This window comes from Kryptolebias marmoratus, linkage group LG4 (assembly GCF_001649575.2).
Source record: "Kryptolebias marmoratus isolate JLee-2015 linkage group LG4, ASM164957v2, whole genome shotgun sequence".
Classification (NCBI taxonomy): domain Eukaryota; kingdom Metazoa; phylum Chordata; class Actinopteri; order Cyprinodontiformes; family Rivulidae; genus Kryptolebias; species Kryptolebias marmoratus.
The window spans coordinates 31,235,340-31,258,233 of NC_051433.1; the positions used below are offsets into that span (position 1 = coordinate 31,235,340).

At 38.1% G+C, this 22,894-nt stretch overlaps 1 protein-coding gene across 2 annotated transcripts in view; it reads right to left on the minus strand.

The window, feature by feature from the left end:
- epha8 (eph receptor A8) overlaps window positions 1-22,894 on the minus strand; it is a 271,726-nt gene that overhangs the window by 153,206 nt on the left and 95,626 nt on the right. For both annotated transcript variants that reach the window (XM_037975306.1, XM_037975307.1), the window contains exons 3-4: window positions 6,643-6,696; window positions 1,636-1,779 (exon numbers count right to left, since the gene is read on the minus strand). In XM_037975306.1, coding sequence (XP_037831234.1) covers window positions 1,636-1,779; window positions 6,643-6,696 — 198 coding nt within the window. The remainder of the gene's footprint in view (window positions 1-1,635; window positions 1,780-6,642; window positions 6,697-22,894) is intronic.

Below are 22,894 nucleotides of genomic sequence, written 5' to 3' on the forward strand. Positions count from 1 at the left end.
CACCTGAGCAGTGCCACAGACTGATCGACTCCATGCCACGCCGCATTGCTGCAGTAATACAGGCCAAAGGAGGCCCAACTAAATACTGAGTGCTGTACATGCTCATACTTTTCATGTTCATACTTTTCAGTTGGCCAACATTTCTATAAATCCCTTGTTTTTATTGGTCTTCAGTAATATTCTAATTTTCTGATATGATGAATTTGAGATTTTCATTTGTTGTCATTTGTAATCATCAAAATTAAATGAAATAAACATTTGAAATATATGAGTTTGTATGTAATGTATAAATATAATATACAAGTTTCACTTTTTAAATGGAATTACTGAAATCAATCTACTTTTTCATGATATTCTAATTTTATGACCAGCACCTGTATGTAATCGAAACCTCATACTCCAATTTACACTCTGAGCCCTAATTGATCTCATGAGATTTGTGTTTAAATCTTTGCCATTACTTTTGGAGTCAACTCTGAATTTTTGCAATACATCTCATGAATAAGGAAAATTTTATTGAAGCTATGACTGGGTTACCTCTAAAGCTGATTAATTTTTGGAGTCAACCTAAGATGGCTGCCAGAGCCAACTGACCTTTAAAAAAACAAAGATAGCAAGATTACTTAAAAACTACTGAACAATTTTTGATGAAAATTTCAGAAAATATTTGGTTGTCATAGTAACCAAGTGATTAAGGTTTGGTGGTAATTCTGACTAAGGTCAAGGTCACAGGTGACCCCATGATTTAACTCTGCAATTGTGTAACGTAGGAATGTCAAACTGCAGAACTGGACACCTCATGAGTTAAGAATGATCCTTATTTTTCAAGGCCACATGGTCGAAGGTCAAGTGATACCCTTGTTAAAACCTGCCTTAGGTTTTTTTTGTAAATTTCACTTGTTCTATAAACTCACTATATAAAAGAAGAGATGGAAGTTGCAAATGAACTGCCACACTAGTGACTTTACTATTTTATTTTATCAAATTATGTCCTGTTAACAGTCTACCCATGCTGAAACTACGTAAAACCCAGCCATTTGAGCTGCCTATGAATAAGTAAGACTGATTATTTTTTACCTCTGCCAACTTTACAACTGCTTCTAATTTTTAGCTTATCTATAAAATGTGTCGCTTATCTAAAGTTATTATTGTTGCTTGAGACAATAAAATACAAAAGAAATAAATCATTAAATAATTTACTTATAATATGCCATAGAATTCAGTTGGGACTGGACATTTATGGCATAAAAAGCACGCCAAATTAGTAAAAAATATTTTTCACTATTTGCACTAATTTGCATATAAATTGTGTTCAGTTCAAACAGTTTTACGGTGATTTTAATTTGTACGAAATAAAGTTTTGTTTGGCCTGTTTTTGTGTTGTTAAAACGACATCACATTTTGGGTTCCAAGCTGCAGTACATTCTCCTTTTCTGAGCTATCAGATAGTGGTGAGATCAAAATGTTGAAGTATAAGATTACAATATGCTGGTGTATTTTTACCCCGTTTTTAGACAAGCTTACAGAATGTTAATATGGTGAAATGTGAAAATGCACATCAACTCTGTCAAATACAAATGAAGTGAGTTCTTTCCTCAGAAAGATGGCATTTCACTGGCTCTGTGCATGCATTACCTTGCAGGTACCCAGTACTCCAGGCATGCTGTTGCAGTCTCTCAGAGTGAACTTGACCTCAATGTAGATCCTCCTGGCTCCTTCTCGAGTAATCCAGCCTGTCCTCAGCCAGTTATTCTGGCTAGGGCTCATCACGTTACAAACCTGATTAGGAGTAAGTCTTTGTCTATAATCACTATCTTCAACAACATCATGAGTAATACAAAAGTATTTCAAGCTGGTACATGAAGCACTATTAATTCTTAGAAGTATTGGACCCTTGTTAAATACATTTGATCATCTATATATATATATATATATATATATATATTTTTTTTTTATGGGCATCCTATAAATGACATATTAGTTGCACAGTGGGGCAGTGGTTAGAGCAGGCACCTCCCAGCAAGAACACTGCAGGATCACTTCCTGACCTAGGGCTTGGAAGCGTATGGATGAGAGGGGCAAATGCAGCAGGAATTCTGTTTTTAAAAATATCCTGAGTAGTTTGGATGAAACTTCCATTTTGCTATGTGATTGTCACTTTATGCTAGAGTGAACATTCAGTGTCTCACACATCAACGCTTTTCACACTACGTGATGATGAACATGTCAGTCTCTGTTTATTTGACCACAAAAGCTTAGGAACAAAAGAGGATGCCACACATCATGACTTCCATTCTTCACAATATTTATCAGTATTATTTGCTTACACTCCTATGTTTTGTTTATTTTTGCTTCACTTGTAAATTAAACTGATAGTTGTTGAAATTATAAAGTTTTTTTATGTACATGGCTTATTTAAATTCTACTTAGTACATGCTTTGAAATCTCTACGTCTCCATAGTAAAACAAGTACCATTTATTGGTTGACGTTTCTGTCAGGTTATATATGGAGGACCGAATCTGACATATTTTAAAATAAAGCAGAAATGTGTACATTTTGTTTTTCCTTTACCTTATACAAGTGTATTTTCATTTTACTTCTATAATATAGTCATGACAACATGTGACTTTGGATGAGCTAAAAATGCTGCCATCTTAAGGAAGTAAGTAATTTCAACTTCTCCATTCAGCAGCACTGTAATTCCTTGATAGTGTGCTGCGTTTGCTGCACAAATCGTCACTTTTTTTTTCCCCCATAAAAACGAGGCTATGAAGAACTGGAGGAGAAGAATCTCATCACTGAGGAGCTTCAAAGCTGGAATCACCTGCAGGTAGGTCATTAAATGGGACCTCTTGATGCATACTACATGAACATTAGTAGATTTATCTTTTTGTATATTATATTACATACCTATTCAGTATATAAATATAAATTATTGTGATCCCTTATCCTCCACTAAAACATTCAAATGATCCTGTAGCATATGTTACTCAACTCTTTTTATTATTGTATTAGAAACTTTTCAAACTGAAATAAACATTTTAGAAGTTTTTTTGATTATTGTATTTAAAGTTCTGTATAAATCCATTTTTAAATATGCACATGGTAAAACTTAGAAGGTATCATTAAATCAACAGTTACCGTAATCTCATCTAAAATCTTATTGTCATTTAACAGAAATTGTTGACAAATTAACAGGCTGAACGCTCTGGAAGTGAAGACTCAACAATCACCAGATGTTTCCAGCTGTGCACCCTGACCACTGATGAGATGTCCTTCAGGCAGCAAACTGAATTTGATCAACATCAACATCAAGAAAGATGAAGACTCAGCAGAGGAAGCAAAAGAAGCTCTTTTTTTAAATCTTGAAAACATACTTTAAAGTTACTGCTGTTTAGTAAACTGTGAAAAAGATAACTAAATATACTATGAATATAATAACTAATTCCTGATTAATTAGTTTAGTTCTTTAATAAAAGGCATTCAAAGGTTAGAGGATTATATGTTGCGGCTGGTTTTTAATGATTTTATTAATTTATTGATACATTCATTAACCTTGTGATGTTTTGTGTCTGTGCAGTGTAACTCCTCTGTCCAAGGCTAAATTCTCCCAAATAAACAGATTTTAACTTTGACTTTTGTAAAATCCTCAAACTCTTAGTTAACAGTTCCTACACATTCAGGCAGAAACATGTTACCAGATTACACTCCTCATCTTAAAAAGAGTCTGTTTGTCAGAATTTGATCAAGGTTTTAATGTTCAAAGATCAGGAACTGTGAAAATAGAAAAAAAAATCTGCTCAATAATGTTCTGTCTTTAAAAAGAAGTAATGCATTCACTTGATCTCAGTACTTGTTTTCCACTTCTAAAAAGCTTGTCACTGGAAAAACAAAATATATCTATTTCTGTCAAGAGGGGCGGAGAGAGTGGCAAACCCAATGCACAGACTCATCTTGGTTTGAAGGAAAAAAAAATTTAAATAAAAGAACAAAAACAAAAGGTTGGTGGGTCAGAAATACAAAAATCCAAAATGTGGTAAAACAACAAGACAGGGCAAGATATGGGAGGAATAAGATAGCACGTACAAGAGGCAATGGACCAGCGAGTAAGTAGAGGAAATGACCAGGTTTTAAAGCAGATTACGGGAAGTGGGCACAGTGATTATATACTAGGAGCAGGTGGAGATGGGCGTGGCAAGTAAACAAGTGACTGACAGAGGAGAAGTGAATAATGACAGGAACACAAGAGGCAGAAACAATACAAAGTGAAAACATGAAAACAATAACCCCAAATACAAAAGAAACCTCAAAGAAAAAAAAAACAAAACAAAACAAAACCCAAATCCTGACAATTTCTGCTTTTATTTTCAATTATGCCAGATTTGGTCCTCCATAGGACATGGATACAGCCCTGTAAAATACAAAATTATTATTCTGTATGGTCTCTGCTCACATATTGTGACATTATTTATTCAGAAATGTAAACAACTTAAAGTATGATGTTTTCTGGCAGAACTGGGCAATTTCAACAAGAAAAAAAGGAGTTAGCTAGCTTAATATATACTACTTTTAAGATAAACAGCTTAACATGACTTTATAGGCTAACTCTCCTGCTGTTGTCCCATCATTGTTAGATCTACCAAGGCGGTTATGTTTTTTAGTAGTGTTGGTTGGTTGGTGCGTCCTGTTAGCAAGATTACTTAAAAACTAATTAACAAATTACATTTTCAGAAAATGTTGTGATTGCCAAAAAAAAAAAAAAAAAAAAAAACAACAACAAAAATTAATGGGTGATTAACAGTTTTCTGCAGAACATGAAGAGGTAATTTAACCACTGACTCAGGTGTGTTGGAGCAGGGAAACAAGGAAAACATGCAGGATGGAGGCCCTCCAGGACCAGGGTTGGACACCGCTGCACTACAGGGTCAATGTGAAGCCGTTGACAACAGGGTGTACAGATACTGTAAGTCTGCTCATGGACACGAGCTGTAATGATCACGTTTGCCTGCCTCTTGCCATGTCACGTTTGTAATCATGCTCATGCTTGTTGGACTCATTGTGAACTCATATCATCATCCAATGTTCAGTTGTTTGATGTGCTAACTGCTTTATTCTGGTTCATGTGCCTCTGTGTCTTAGTCTGCTGAAGATTCTTTGGAACTGTAGTTATGTTTGAACATAGGTCATTTTAAGCTCCTGATCCCAATATGCTGTGTATATTTCAAACCTAAGTATCTTATGATGACTGCATTCTCTATTTGATATTGGGTGCTGTTTTAATTGGATCATTTACCACAGTTCTGATGTTGAGTGTTCAGCTCATTTGTATTATGTTACAGATTTAGTTGGTTTTGTGTGTTTTGTTGTAATTCATTTTTCACTCTAGTCCCTTAAAATCAAATTGTACCTGAGTGTAATGTGGTGACTGGTCAGACAGTACTAGTGCTCTCTGCTGCTGTTTGCCAAACTGCATTTTATTTTAAGGTCTGGAGCTAGACTGACTAAAAGCCACTGCTGCTGTTAGTGAGAGAACAGTTATAAAGTTTGTTGTTTTTTAATCAGAGGGGGAACAACGGTCATAAGACCCATGTTTATGAGTCATGCTTCACCACTGCATTAAATAATATTGTTGTGGAGCCCCTCAGGGTACAAATAATATTTGAAGTCATAAGTTTATTAAACATTGTTCATAGATCTGTAATCCATTTCATCAGTTTATTAAATTGTGCATGTAGATTTGCTAACAATCATCATTCTGTTTGAGAGCAGTAAATCATTGTTTGGGTCCAGTAACAAACAAAATGGACAAATTCTTATTTCCAGAATCACTACCTTATAAACAAACTATACACCCATTGTAAAATTAGAAACATCATCTGCTGTCAACTGCAGAAAAGCAGACAAAGAATACTACAGCCTAATTTTAATAAAAACGATTTAAACTCCAAACTGGATAAGTATTTGGGAACCACCAACAAAGTAACATGAGAACAGCAAAATTCCAAAATTATACAAATGTGCATGTTTCTAATTGAACTGTTGGAATTATTATATAAAAGAAACAATATAAATGTCTACCTTAAAAATATCTGTTGTAATTGAAATTAAATAGACATTTTTACTTATAATGATGAATATTACAGCCTGAATTTGTAAAATTTAATTTTAAACTGGCTGGGCCCAGTGGTACAGTAGGTTATTTTTTCAGCATCTGCCTCACTAATCTTGTCACCGTTAAACTCTAACCAATATCTATATGAAAAAATAAAACAAACAAAAAAATACCATTGTTTTGGGAAAATATTTAACCTAAAATATTTCTTTTGAGTTATCTTTTGCCATATGTCATGTGGACTTTCTCCCCACCTTGGGTGCAGCACAGTATTTCAGTTATTTTGTTAGAAAGAGTGAACACAAAAAATGAGTAGATAGATAGATAGATAGAGTAGTGCAGACATATCCTCAATCTCATAGAGATTCAAAACGATTTAGATTTTTTTTTTTAAATCTGCAATGCATTTTAAACAAATTTTAATGTAGATTTCTAAAAAAGACATCAGATCATAGCAATATATTCCATTGCAATTCTTTGAAAAAGCATTGCCAACACATTATACTCACACACAAAGAACATTACACACCTGGTATGTGTGGATAGGAGTGAAGTATTCATCCATTTCATTAATGGCATCCCACTGCATGAACAGAAACAAGAGAGAAAAGAAAACATTTTCTGTTTTTTCATGTTTTTCTCAGATCCACATACATCAATTTATAAAGCTGATATTTACATTTCCTACATGATCAAAAGCTTCTCTGTGACTCCCAATCTAAAGAGTGATTACGCAAGAGTGATTATTAACTTCAAATAACCCACGTGATAACTTGTATCAGCCACACAACAGTTGCAGTAATTGTAGAGTGTATGGAGGGCTGAAACTGACATAAATAAAAATAAAAGCAGAAGTATATATATTATGTTTTGCCTTTTCCATACACATGTGTTTTCGTCAAGAAATGTTTGTTTTCTTTTTCCTTTTCCTTATACAAGCGTTTGTTCTTTTTACATTTCCTCGTCTCCTCTTTTTACTTTACCGTGTGCATTTCTGCCTCAATATGCAAATGAGGAGGCTGCCTTCTTGGTCCAGCTCCCCTCCTATTGGTCAAAAACCAGGAAGGAGCGGATCCATGTGCAGATCAATTGTTCATGCCTGCGCTTTCGGTCGTTTCAGGAGAACGCCTCATTTGAGAGGAAGTGAAGTTGTAGCTGGCGGGGAACAAGCTAATGTTTGTTGTTTGCCAGCACTCCTTACCAAACTTCCGGGTCACCTAAACCCGACCAATTAAATATTAAAATCAAATTCTGTCCTGCTGTCCGTTTTTTGATTTTATGTTTTCAAACTTAGCCTAAAAGTGAAATATGAAAAACCAGGCGTTTTTTTTTTATTTTTGGTGTTATAATAAAAAACAAAAAACAAAATAACCAGTCAGTTTTTCATTATTTGAGTTTTGAGGGACAATTGAAAATGGAAAGAATGAATGATACATGGATTCTCCATTCCTCCTGAACAACAGCAATTTAAATAGTTTAAGCTTATTCTTCAGGCAGTATTTTGTGAATCAACCTTTTCATTACTCTTTCTATCATGACATTACTGTGAATATCAGTTAATAGGAGCTTTAATGCAGTCTTGCGTAACCTGTGGGAGCAGTGGCTGATGGATGGAGAGCACAGCTTCACGGCAACCGGGAGAATGCGCCGTGCAACTTATATGTTATATTAACATACCAGGCACGTTCTCAGTTTGTTGTTTGTGTTACGTAAGTTACGTAACATTAGCGTACAATTATTCAGCCTGTTGTTGCCTCTATTCTATTTTTATTTTAAATTGTCTTTCAAGATGACATGTTTGTTTTTGGTGTTGGATTTTATCAAATAAATTTCCCAAAAAATGCAACTTATACTCCAGTGCGACTTATATGTCTTTTTTTTCTTTATTATGCATTTTATGGCTGGTGCGACTTATAGTCCTGGAAAATACGATAACTGGCTGTAACTTTGTAAAACTTCAGCCTTTGTCATTGTATCCTGAGACAACTGACTCAGCAATTTTTGTCTTTGTTGATGACATAAGGAGAAAGATCAAAGATTAATTAAAGCATTCATGAGACTCCTGTGATATTTTTTGATTCACTGATTTTTTTTCCTTGTCTGAACAAACTTTTCAACTGTTTTTTGAGAGGTAAGTAAGGTGAATCAATTTATTTAAATAAATAGAAACAGAATACAAAGTCAAAATAAATAAACGGGCATAGACAAATAATACAACAAAATTTTCACTACACCTACTTGACATCTGTTTTTGACACATTCCTTTTAACACAATTGGGCAAGGCAATAAATTTTTAAGGGTTCTCAGAAAAATAAAAAACAATGCTATTTAAAGATTCCTTTAAAGGCAAAGCAGCATAATTCTGGATGGAGGCAGCAGGAAGACAGACTGATCTTTGAGGTCTAAAAAAACTGTTTTGTGAAAGAATCTCGTGAGTTACCGGATTTCCTCATGCAGGCAGAAGATAAAACTTTCCAAACTTGTAGTGAAGACTGTGAAGAAGTAGAGCTCTGAGGCTGTGAAGGATCTTCAGGCAACAAACGAAGATGTATTTAGATTTGCCACCAGAAGTCTGGACATATACACAGAGGCTGTGACGTCTTTAGCCAGCTTCTGTGAGGACAGCTGTATACCAACATGAACCAGGGCGAGTTACAACAATGACAAACCCTGGTTTACATCTGAAGTCAGACAGCTGAGGCGGCATAAAATGTTACATTTTTTTTTTTTTTTTTAATAATTGCCTTTACTAATGCACAGTTAAATAAATACATCAATTTATATCAAGATAAAGTAAACATCTTCCAACATAAATGTCTTAGTGTTGCATTTATTTAGCACAATGAGTTATTTTGACTTATTTGCAGTGCAGTATTGAATCACATACTAGACTGCTGGAACGGAACCACAGACTCCGGAAGGGGAGGGGCTCTTCTAGAGCGCTTGTGCTGCTGCAGGTACGAGAGGGAGCAACTCAGTGACTCAAACAAATGGTAACAAACAACTCGACCACATCAAACAAATCCTAACAAATCACTGAGTTACTCACTCACTCACTGTCCTGATTCGCTCAGGAGTTGCACTTCCTCTTTGTGACTCTTGACTCAAACAAGTGAGTCAGGAGTTTGATTACTACAGCACTCACAGAACACTACACCAGCGTGACTCACTTCTTCATTACTCACAGCAGGTTAGTGGGGAGTTGAAACAAGAAACCAGAACTGCTGCTTTTTCTACAGGGCTAATGCAACGTTTAGCACGATATACTTATTAAACAGTTAGCATAGCAGTTGCACAACCGTAACATGTTGTCTTAACTGTAGCAGGGACAAATCAGTGAGTTAATGAGTTGATGAGGGAGAAGAATCATGACTCCCGAGTCATCATGGAAGATTCATCATGACTCGCACATCACAATTGTTAACAGTTTAGCCCTGAGGTCCCCAACCCCCAGGCTGTGAACTGGTACCGGTCCATGGGTCATTTGGCACCGGGCCGCAGAGAAAGAATAATTAACTCACAGTATTTCGGAGTCTGAACAACATTTATTTTGAAAAATGACCGGATTCTGTCCACTACATCCATCTATGACTCCCTCTTGATGCATGTCAAAATGCTTATGGAAGTCACGTGATCCGTTACCACTAAAAACAAACCAACAAGCAGCAAAATGAGTAAAAACAAACATCTGGAAGCCCTAGATGGGACAGACTCGTTACAGAGAAACAGGCTCAGGGCTCCACTGATTCGGCGTTATGGTGAGTTGTATTCTTTGTGCACTTTATATTTGTGGTGTATCTTATTTTAAAGGGCATGTTTAAACTTCGCCATATTGACCAGAGAACATCAGGGGGGGAGAGGGTGTTATTCATGTTGATAATGCAATACCAGGACGCAGCTAACAAAGCTGCGAGGACATGTTGGATTTACGTTTATTATGTTTTTAAAAATACCCCCATTTTCGTGCCGGTCGTATCATTTTATTTTGTTGTATTTATCTGCCACACCTTTAAAGGCCGGTCCGTGAAAATACTGTCAGATATTGAACTGGACCGTGGAGCTAAGAAGGTTGAGGGCCACTGGTTTAGCTTACGTCAAAAGCTACAATCATAATGCAGGTCTTAATACTCAATTGCTCAGATTGATTTTTTTGCCTGATCATTCACATTCTAATTTAAATGTGACTGCCTACAGATTCCAGTGTGAACAGTCTATGGCCCTGAAGTGTCCCGCATGCACAGAAGAACGTGACAGCATATGTTTGCAAAAGTAAATAAGGTTGTTGTGTAATTGGAGCCTACTAAAGTACTATCCGACATGCTCAAGTATTGATTCCATCACGCTAGTATCAATTCAATCTGACACCAACATTGGTATTATATGCTGGAGAATATTCTCAGTTATTCAGTTATTGGGACGTGGCAAGTCCTGAAAGCAAAAAAAGAAAAAAAAGAAAAGGACCTGGACTTCTATTCTGTAGCTGCAGACATGCAAGGTTCTGAGCTTTAAACTGCAGGACATTGGTATCAATAATACCAATACTTGGATCAATTCACTTACTCCTACTTCAGTGATGTCAAAGTCAGATGAAATGTAACATGACCTGGTAAAAGCCACCCAAATCTGACTTTTCTTTTGCCTGTGTGTGATTCATATCTGATTTTCTTATGACAGTCTGAAAGTGACAAATTAGGGTTTTTTTCAAATGCAATCCAGGTCATTTTTATATGTGGTACTAAATCAAATGTTTTTCAAATTGACCTCAGTCTAAATGGTCATGTTTCATTTAATCCAACCTATATCTCAACCACTGGACAAACTTGAAATAAACTTGAAGAAAATAATCAATTGCTGTACATCTAAAACTATAAATTTTGAAGTCACCCCATATTAAAATAGCTGCCACAGCCAACCTTAGGAAACACAGAAATAGTTATAACTTATTCACCTTTGGAGATGTGGAGCTAAAATTAGGTGGTTTTAGTAGGTTAAACTGATTCATAGTCCTTAAACCCTAAAAACAGATTAAAAATTTGGCATTAACAATTTGCAGTCAGATCTACCTGTCTGTTAACAAAATATCTCAAACCACCAGATGAACTTCATTGAAACTTTCAGACTAATCATTTTATGTCTACAACTGATTAACTTTCAGAGCTAGCCTCATTCAGGCTGGCTCAAGATAGCTGCCACAACCAACTGACATGAGAAAACCCCAAAAAAGACATATTGCACCCAACCTTACAGATATTGAGCTAAAATTTGATGTGGTAGTAGCTGAAAGTCATTCTCAATACATACTGTGAGTGTGGCATCTTGTGATATTCATTGAGATCACACATGATGTTATGTTCAAGGTTTGACCAACACTCTTACTCCTGTTCTCTTTCTCATCATAACAAGATCTTAGTCTAAATGTCAGGTATAAAAGGTAGTAGTCAATCGTATGCATATGTATTTCTTCAAAGAATGCTAGGCCTTTAATTATTGTAATGTTTGGAGTTTTTATAACCTACAATATGTGCACACTGTCAATCTCTGAATAAATCACAATTATTTCATATTTTTCACTGATAAAAAAATTGCAATCAACACTCCAATTGTAGAAAGGTTACTGCTGCCAAAAAACCTATAGACAGAGACACCCACACATACACACACTAGGGGAAAGTCATTAAATCTCTGGCAGTTGTGTAGCTGATAGTATTAGAGCCAGTAAGGTGCTGGGCAATGACTGATATTTTCACTGAGTTAATATGCAGACCTGTTACTTCACATAAAGTGTGCCATTAAGTCTGGAAATGCTACCTGCAAACTCTTTTTCACACACACACGAACAAGTTTATTGCAAACCACAATCTCGCCACACCTATTCTCTTTCCTTCGTCATTTTTATTTCCCTACATGTTCTCTTTCTGTAAACTAATCTGAAATTGGAAAAAGAAAGATACCATTAATCTGTTGTCTCTGTCTTTTCTCCTAAAGCATGTACTTTTTACCTTTTGTGTAATTAAACCAAGAAAAGAACAGAATAATTTTTTTGCATTTTTTGAAGGAATGCTTACACATTTCATGGCAGAGATTTAGACTAATATAATTATATTTTGCAAAATGACAACAGCTAGTCTCCAAAAGTCACAGCCCAGTGACATATTGATATTAATGAGGATCCATAATGCTAAAGTGTACAGTATCCATTAGAACCTCACACTTTTTAACCCTTCTGGGATGCATCAACAAATACAGCACTAAAAGATTTTTGTCACTTCTTGGTTAAACACATTTTATTAGGGTTAAAAATATGATTGTGATTTAAGGTAAAATGCATTTGATCAGTTGTGTACACATTTAGACGCTTACTGTGCAGTCATTCCTAGAACAAAAGTTCCAAAATTGTGGACCACGGCCCAGATTCAAATCCAAATGAAGTCTAAATTAAACCCAGATTTGGTATTACATTTAAGGGTGAAAATATATTTTAAAAACACACACACACTTATTTAACTAGTGCAACTTTCATGTGTTTACAGTAATTAATTTGAGTTAGTCCAGCTTTTCTGCAGTTTATGCTAATTCATCTTAGGTAGTGCAGCTTTTGTAGCATTTATGGTGACAAATTTTATGTGGCACAGCATTACCCATATTTACAGTAATTCAGCTTTTCCATCATTTACAGCAGGTCATTTTAGTTGGTGCAGCTTTTCCTGCATTTCCAATGATTCCTTTTAGCTGGCACAGCTTTCTCCATACTTCTAGTAATTCATTTTAGGCAGCACAGTTTTCCTAGAATTTACAGCAATTCATTTTATGCATGCCAGCTCTAATAGCATTTATAGTAATTTATTTTAAGGTGGCTTAGTTCTTTTATATTTACATTTCAGGCAGTACAGTGTTTACTGTGACTTATTTCATGGAATGCAACTTTCCAATACCAGACCAGCTACGTATATGAAAGCATTAAAAAAACAAACAAAAAAATGACCAAAAAGCTGTACAGCACAAATAATAAGAGATAGCAGCACTCAGACAACATAAAATAATAAAAGAAATGAAAAGAATAAAAATAAAATAAAAACAGCTCTTTAATAAAAGCAAATAACATAAAATCAATTGTCATCAGCAAAAGTCAATATCTCACATGGTGTCAGAGATCAAGGATACGAGATTGGTCTTAAGAAGTGTTTTAAAAAACAGACAGGTTTTAGTCTGTCTAAAAGCAAGTCATTCCAGAACTTATGCGCTACGGCAGCAAAAGTGGAATGTTATCTGAGCTTGTGCTTATTTGGGAAAAGCTGGTTCACTGACATCAGAGAATAGGAGGGAGTATGAACCAACAATGAACCAGCGAAGATGAGAAGCAAATTAACAGAATGTTTGAGCTGAGGTTGATGAGGAAGTTGCACACAGGTGACTAATTACAAACTGGGAACAGGTGTAGATGGGTGTGGCAGGCTGACATGGAAAAGTACTGACTGAGGGAGAAGATGGCAGATAACACAGGGAGCAACACCATCTTACCAGGATATGCACGAAGGACATTGGTATGTTTTTTGGACTTGATAAGTGCAGCCAAATGGTATCCAATAGAGGCAAGGTGATCACAACTAAAGGGGTTGAACTACCTGAAGGCAACCTTGTAGATGTCCAGGACAGCTACAAGTACCTTGGTATCCTGCAGACAAATGGCAACAAGGAGGAGGCTGCAAGGAGAGTCAGCCAGAACCAAATAAATACAGTGAGTAAAACTGGTCCTGATAGCAAGCTGAATAGTAACAACAAAGTCGAAGACATCAAGACATATGTGGTGCCAGTCATCAGAGAGTTTGCTGGTATAATAACCTAGCTAAAGAAGGAGATAGAAGCCACTGATATCAAGACAAAAAAGCTCCCCACAATGTACAGAGGGTTTCACCAGCACCCTGAAACTGTACACTAAGAGAAAAGAAGGAGCAGAGGACTAGGAAGATTCATAGTCATTATAAAGGATGAAACAACCAAGATCCAGAAGTACATCAAGTAGAAAACCCCCCAATGATGATCTGCTGAGTGAATGTCTCAAGCAGCAGAAACTCAATGTGGAAGAGGAGGAAAAGGAACCATCATGGAAAGATAACCCCCTACACAGCATGTACCACCAGCAGATTGAAGAAGTGGCTGATATCAACAAACCCTACCAGTGGCTAGACAGGGCTGGACTGAAGGACAGCACAGAGGTAATAATCATGGCAGCACAAGAGCAATAGAGGCCGGGGTCTGTCATACCAGGCAGGACCCAAGATGCAGGCTGTGAAAAGATGCCCCTGTGACCACCCGCAGGGGGGATAGGGGGGTTATGACCCCCCCAATAATCTGATCTAATCACTATAGTCGACAAAATACATAAGAAAGCAGTGGTGATAGATATCGCAATCACAAGCGACTTTAACATCAAGAAAAAGGAGATTGAGAAACTCGAGAAGCACCAAGGGCTGAAAGAGAAAACAGATGTTGTGGAGAGTCAAGGCCTCAGTGGTACGAGTGGTGCACTCGGTGCTGTGACCCCCAAACTGGAAGAGTGGCTCCAACAGATCCCAGGAACAACCTCAGATATCTCTACAGAAAAGTGTAATCCAGGAATGTCCAAACTTTTTGCAAGGAGGGCCAGATTTGGTGAGGTGAAATGCATGGGGGCCGACCAATAAGCCTGACATTCTTCGAACCCTTAATATTAAATAAAAGTTACCTATTTATTGATTTTTTTTTTTTATTGGAAATTGCATGTCTTTTTTTTTTTTTTACATCACATAACAAATACCAAGTTGTTTTTTTTTCAAAATCACTGAAGATTACAGGAAATGAAGCAAAAACATCTGCCTGGGGAAAAAAAACTTTCAGGCAGATTACACACACCTAGGTTCATTTGAAACATGAAATGTTTTCTTTATCAAATTCTCACAGTAAAATTCCAAATTCAAAACATGTGAACAGGAAAACAACCTTAACAATTTTATGTAGAACTACAAATTACTGAGGGCCATATGAATTTGTGTAACACTTGTTTTTGAGTACTAACAATAAAACTGGCTGCTGGCCTGAACTCGGATTTAGTATTTAATTTTATGGAGTTTAATTTTTAATTGAAATGCAATAGAACAAATGACCTGAATTTAAAAGACCCAGGGGATTCTTCCACCCATCCACACTCTGATGGAGGTAAGCTACATTGTAGCCACAGCTGTCCTGGGGCGGGCTGACAGAAGTGAGGCTACTATTACACTGGTGCCAATGAGCCCTCTGACCACCACCAGTAGGCAAGGCGGGTGAAGTATCTTGCCCAAAGACACAAGGGCTGAGACAGGCAGAGCTGGGGTTTGAACTGGCAACCCTCTAGTTACAGCACAAACCCCTACCTCCTGAGACACTGACCCCCTGAATGGGAAAGAATTCCACCTAAAAAGCTTCAACAATTAGTGTCCTCAGTTCCCAAATGCCTATTGAGTGTTCTTGAAAGGAAAGGTGATGTAACACGTTGGTAGATATGCATCTGACCCAGCTTTTTTGGAATATATTGCAGGCATCAAATTCAAAATGAGTGAATATTTGCAAAAAAAAACCAAAAAACAATAAAGTTTATCTGTTTGAACAATAAATATCGTCTTTGTAGTGTATTCACTTGAATATAGGTTGAAAAGGATTTGCAAATCATCGTATTCTGTTTTTATTTGTTTTACACAACGTTCCAACTTCATTAGAATTGAGGTTGTAGTTTAGGAACACATTAAGGAGATTCAAAATGTAATTCTACATGATAGTCACTGCCTGTGTAAGTAAATGAAAAAATGACAAAGAAACACTACTGAATTCACAACAACTTGCAATGAAGGGAAATAAATAAGTAATTTTCAGGGCCACCTCTGTGTGAGTATTGAGCTCAGTCTAGCCACCCCTAGACCTGCAGTTCAGGTGGAGCAGACCAGAGCTCATCTGGTGTACACAGCACATACTAGCAGTGTGGAAAAAAACTGCTATTTCAGTTGATACATTACTAAAAATTAAAGATAAAGTCATAACATGATGTCCCACACATCAAGTTCTTGGGGGTCCACGTTGCGAATAATCTCAGCTGGTCACTGCACACCACTACATCGTGAAAAAGGCCCGCCAGCGACTTCACTTCCTGCGCAGGCTAAAGAGACCACACCTAAAAAAAATCCTCACTACCTTCTACAGAGGCATCATTGAGAGCGTGCTCACCAGCTGCATCTCTCTGTGGCACGAGAACAGCAACACCCATGACAGGAAGGCACTGAGGAGAGTGGTGAGGTCAGCTGAGAAGATAATCGGGGTCACGCTGACATCTGTTGGGGAACTGGCCAAACAACGCTTTCTGTTGAGGACAACCAGAATCATCAAAGACCCCACTCATCCCAGTCACAGCATGTTCTCTCTCCTACCCTCAGGCAGAAGATACCGCAGCCTGTCTTGCAGAACAGTAAGGTTCCGTGACAGCTTCTTTCCCACCGCCATCAGACTTATGAACACTGTATAATACCGAATAATTACTGAATTACAATCTCATCTACCTGTCTTTAATTTGCTCAGCTGCTGACCAAACACTCCTTTAACTGTATCTCATCTACCTGTTTAGTGTTTTTGCACACATGCTGTTATATATTGCACAAATGCAAATGTATGCACCTTACTGCATATTTTTTATTTAACCCACCTCTACCTCGATCTTGTGTTTTTATCTGCCTGACATTTTACTTGTTTAATTTTAGTATTTTGAATTTTATATTACTTCATAGTTTATCAAGCTGTTTATGTCGTGTGCTAATATGCATCGTAATTTCATTCTACAGTGCATCCTTGATGTTATGTTGAATGACAATAAAGAGAATCTGAATCTGAATAACAATTATGTGTCTGCTAAAAATATTGATGTTGATAGATTATCAAAGCCCAATGAGTCAACATTTTGGAATAGAAACGGCAGCCCTACAAGCTAATAATGCAACAACAAGCTATAGCAACACTCAAAAGTGAAAACTGTTTGTATTCTAAAAAGCAAAATATAGCTGTCAGTGAAACTTTACCAGCAAATAAAGTTTGGACTGCAATATAGCACTGCGTTTGACCTGAGTCTACTTACACAAACTCACCTGGGGTTCTCACAGACAGAGACTCTAACACCCACCAGTGATCCAGCAATCTTTGCCTTCAACTTGTGCTTTTATTAAGATACATATTTTCACAGACAAGCTGCAGAAGCCTGTTAACACCATCATCAGCTAGCAGGAGCTATACAGTGCTGTGCCATACTGTTGTCCCCTGGGAGCATGTACAGCCAATTACACTGTGGTGGCTGGTCATCGAAAGGGCAACAGACTTAGTACAAAGTCTACCTGAAGGTGTGTTAAAGAAGTGTGTAATCAGATCTGGTGAACCAAGTTGCTGATAGCAGCAGAAAGCCTTGAAAGTGTTGAAGAAAAAAAATGCTGGGTATCTTATTCACAGTAACAACTCAGAACAGAGTTCAACATTGTGTCAATTAAGTCTGAGCACAGTCTAGAAAAAAAGAATACATTACGTTTTATCTGGAATGTGCAAGAGCAAAAAATGTTTGTTTCAGCACAGTGCAAGAGTGTGTTGATTTGTTGCTGTAATTTATAGGATAATTAAAATAATTTGGGAAAGTTAATTACCTGTATAAAATAAACTTATTTTATGTTTTATGGCAATAAAAAGTAAAATAAAATAAAAAATTTCATGTTGAGTATTTTGTTTGTAGAGTTTGTATGTTCTCCCTGTGCATGCGTGGGTTTTCTCTGTGTGCATGTGTGGGTACTACAGTTTCCTCCCACTGACCAAAAACATGCATGTTAGGTTAACTGATAACTCTAAATTGGTACCAGGTGTGAGAGCGTGAATGGTTGTCTGCCATGTTGGTATCTATGTGTCACTGATGGACTTCAGACCTGTTCAGGGTGGGGCCCGACTCTCCCACAATGATTCCTGGAGAAAGGCATTAGCTCCCCTGCGACCCTGAGCAGTAAAGACAATCGATGGATGGATGTCCACACAGTGTTAACGGTCAGTGCTTTTTGTTCTGTGTACTTAATCAATAAATGGAACAAAAAGCAACACATCTACATGTAAAATGACAGTAGGTGCTTACCTACAATGCAAATAATCCTTTAGCAAAAACAAAAGAAAGAAGGCTTGCACACTGGAGGACTTTTGTTTTGGTTCATTTATTAGAACCAGGTGATGCTTTGAGCACAGCTCTTTATCAGCTGTGCTCAAAGCATCACCTGGTGCCAATAAATGACTGTTCAGACCTGGTACGAATATCTTTCAAATAAGTTAATGTTGAATTGTTTCACTAGACTTGACAAATAAAACACATCAAACTTTATCTGGTTTTAAAACATTATATATTTTTGTATATCTTTATAAAAAGTTTTTTTTTTCTCAATACATTCCATGACTGGAGCCCAGGGGTTTAAAAATGAATGTTGAATTGTTTCATCAGACTGGAGTAATGACACATCCATCTAATGACACAATTTAAGATTAAATTTTCTTCACCTGACCTCAAGACATGCAAGCTATTGAGAATAAAAAAAAGTTGATTTTTTCATAAAGATTTTATGGAAAAATATAAAATTCTTAAAAATTAGATGCAATTAGGTGTGTCTAATGTGTCCAGTATAGTTAAATAATTCAACATAATTGGTCAGAAATTCACATGATATGACGATTAATTAATTTTTGTTTTTCAAGTGTCATTGGTTCGGTAATTTGTTGATGGTCCCTAAGTGAACCACCGGGTTTAGGAGGAGGGAGCACATCCCAACTCATGTCTCAAAACATTAAAACTCTCTGAAGGATTAAACGCTGCAGATTTGATGCACATTTATATTATTATTAATTCAAACTGAGGATTCTGACTTTGGCACTTAGCGGTTCTGAACCAACTTTTGTGAAGTCGGATACCAGTAATCAGCGGGTCGGGACACCAGCAATCAGCGGTCCGAAACCCAAAAAGTGTCCGGACGGCCGCTTGGTAAAGATCAGTTTTGTTTTTTTTTTCTTCCCAACTTTTCTTCTCTTTTATTAACATAGTTCTAATGTTAGTTTAGACAAACCTGCTGTGACTTTAACAGAGACGAGTTTCTGGGACTGGTGAGCTGTTCAAACTACAACTTTCTTTGACAGTATCACAGGGACATTGGCATCCAAAATAAAATGAAGCCACGCAGCTCTGTTCTCTGTGACTGGGAGAACATGCATAGACACGTGTTCTGTATTGCAGCCGACAACAGAACATTTTCCTTTTCCAGCAGACATTGTTCAGCTGTAAAACCAGCAGAACTAACGTGATGGTCTTCTTGTAATGAAGTGGGTGGAGCTCCACTAGGTGAGGGGCTGGGCTCAGCTTTGGGTTGCTAGGTAACAAGGATTGTGGCACAACAATTCCGAGGTTTTTGAAACAGGTCATCAACATCAGAAAACATTTACCCTACTTTCCTCACTACAGGGGGGGGGGTGTTTCTATAATTTACTTCTATTTAACATAATGAGTTATGAAATTTCAGCTTAATGTCACAAGTTATTGGCATTGGAATTTAGTTCTTGATCTGATAAGGGAATAATTATGATATAAGATTTTGGTCACACTTAAGGAGGTGCTCAACCCAATTGAATCTGCCTATTGACAAAGGAAAATGAACACCACCTGAGCAAATTGAGGACATGAAAAGTGAAGTCGCGGATGATTATTTTTTGTCAGTAAGATCTGGATTAGAGCTGGCGGCCTTTTCCTGTCTTAGGAGCAAGCAAGGAGCAAGTGAAATAGGGGAATTTGCCTGTATATGTTTTTTTTTAATTAAACCAAATTTGTAAATATGTCATAAAAACGAATTTCCGTGTCTGTAACATGTTTAAACACAGGACATTGAGACAACGACTTGTTAATGCCGAGGACAGTTATTGGAGGTGAACCTAGCTAAACTACTCCGGTGCAGTTATAAAACTTTATTAAGAGAAAATGCAGTTAGTTACAATGAGTTTTATAAGATTCGGTCTTTCAGAAGCACATTCGTGGCGCTTGTTTAAACTCTTGAGTGGAACCGGTGATATTATTGCAGGTGAGTTAGCGGATTTGGGAAAGGCTGCGTCTTAGTTCCAGTAATTAGCCGCGTCCCTTGTTTCGTGTTTGTGCGAGCGTGTCCCATTTCTGTCGGTGATAAATGCAGTTTTACTGTTAAAGAGACGGAGCTACCTCCAACGGGGGGTTGCAGATTGAACTGTGTTCTGAGTTGGTATATACTGACAGTAGTTATTTATCCTTGCTCTTGAAAGCTGTGGCGTAGTTTATAAAGCAGTCGAGTGGGCATGATAGCTGGGCAGATCAGAGAGCAGGTGAAAACATTATAGCGGAGTTGACTGTGACGTTATTTTATTTACGTTTTATTCACGTGAATCGCATAGACCCCAAGCGTTTTTCTGGGGCATCAGTCCTTTTTCATTTTTAAATCTTTTTAAGTTTGAAATTTTTAGAGATAGGAGGGGACTCATGTTCTTCATAAAAAAAACAAAAAACATTTAATGATGTCAAGCGCATCATTTGGGCAAGCACAATCATGGAAAAAGCAGCAAAGATGACCTCTCATGCCAGCTACTGACAGAGATATTGTGGTGATTGGTGGTTTTGTGTGTGTGTGTGAGTGCTTCCTGGTGGGCGTCTCCTGAGCAGGTGTACGGATGTCTCATCACCACTCCTCCCACACCTGTGACTGATCAGGCTGATTAGAAGTGGAGGAGTATTTAAGGCTGCAGTGAAGACCAGACCAGCGCTGGAGCATTATTTACCTTGTGTTTAAGTGCAGAGCCTGAAGGAAACTTACCTGTGTTCTTCGTGTACTCCCTGTTGTAATCCTAGTCTGTTCTTCGTGTTTTCAAACCTGTGTTCAGGATTTCCTGCTCCTCTGGAACCACTCTGGTCTGCCTTCAACAGCCGGTCCGCCAAATTAAGTACTCACCTGCTCAACTGAACCTGACTGTTCCTGCAACTACTGCCTCCTGGATTCTAAGACCGGTCAGTCGCTTTCTGAGACGTCACCTTACCTGCACCTGGGAATACTCACCTCACCTGGACCCTGCTCTCTGGGACCTACACCGGACCACCGCTGGACAAGGATCGATCTCGTCATCTCCTCTGTGTTCTGGACTCGAACCTGTTCAGTAAGAACTATTCCCAGGAATATTATCTGTGCCATACCTGCTGTTCCTCTCCTCACCGATCCCATACTCACCTCATTCTCTGCTCCTCAGGTCCTGGTTCCGGTTCCCTCCTGTAAATATTCATTACACTGTAAATAAATTCACTTACCGATACCCGCTGGTTTCTGCGTCTGTCTGTTGCCGAGCTGCTCACCTGGGTACTGTTCAGATCCTGACAGAATGCTCCAGCCAGATCCAAACCCTAAGAGCAGTTCCGGCGGCGGACAGACCGCGGATACATTAGTCCATCACGAGCACCAGTTAGATCACTATGAAAAGTTAATCCAACAACTCTTATCAGGTTCAGCAGGATACTGGTGCCACTCTAAACTCCGTTTCTCACCGTATTGTGGCTTTGGACAATAGATTGGGAACTCTATTTCCCACAAGCCCCGCTCCACTGTCAGTATCGGCCACACCTCCTACCGCCCCCTTACCTTCGCTCCGCGAACCGGAAATGAAGCCTTCGGAGTGTTTTGAAGGGGACACAGATCGTTGCGGAGGTTTCCTCCTTCAATGTAATTTAGCTTTTGCTCGCTCTCCATCATTATTCCCTACGCACGCTGCTAAAATAACTTATATTGTAGCAGCGTTGAAGGGACGAGCTCTGCGTTGGGCACAAGCCTTTTTGGGTTCTCATTCCATAGACACGCTGGATTTTTTACGTTTTGTTCAGGAGTTCCGGCGTGTGTTTGACCACCCTTTACAGCAGGAGGAAGCAGCGAAGCGGTTACTTACGTTACGGCAAGGATGCAGATCTGTGGCGGATTATTCGGTGGATTTCCGGATTACGGCGGAGGAAGCAGGATGGAACGAATTGGCACTAAGAGGTATTTTTACTGGTTCTTTGTCTGACACGATTAAGGATCAATTGGCTACTAAAGATGAACCTGCTACCTTGGATGAACTAATTTCGCTAGCCATCAGAATTGATAATCGTCTGAGAGAACGACAGCGCGAAAGGGACTCTTTCCCACCGACTGCCCACACACCTGGGGTTGCGTTGGGAAAGGGAAGAGTTGCTGAGTCCCTCAATCCGGTAGCAGAAGTTGAGCCTATGCAGGTGGGCCGAACTCGACTTTCTGCAGAAGAGAGACAGAGGCGCTTCAGGGCAAAGAGAGTGCATTTACTGCGGAAATAAAGGACATTTCGTGGCCAACTGCCCGGTTCAGGGAAACGGGTCGACCCGTCAGTAATGGGGGAAGCTCTGTCGGGTCCATTAAAATTCTCCCCAACTTCTTTGTTTTCTCTTCCAGCAAAAATCATCACAGAACAGACGTCACTACCCATCGCAGCCATGGTGGATTCTGGCTCTGAACTAAATTTAATTTCACAAAGTTTAGTGGATCAACTCAACTTACCAGTTCAAGCTTTGGATTCCACTCGAACAGTCACTGGCCTAACCGGACACGCCATTTCACAAATCACCCATCAGGTCATCAATCTTCAAGTANTTAGTTTCTGGTAACCATCATGAGTCCGGTGAGTTTTTTGTGTTCTCCTCGTTGTCTCC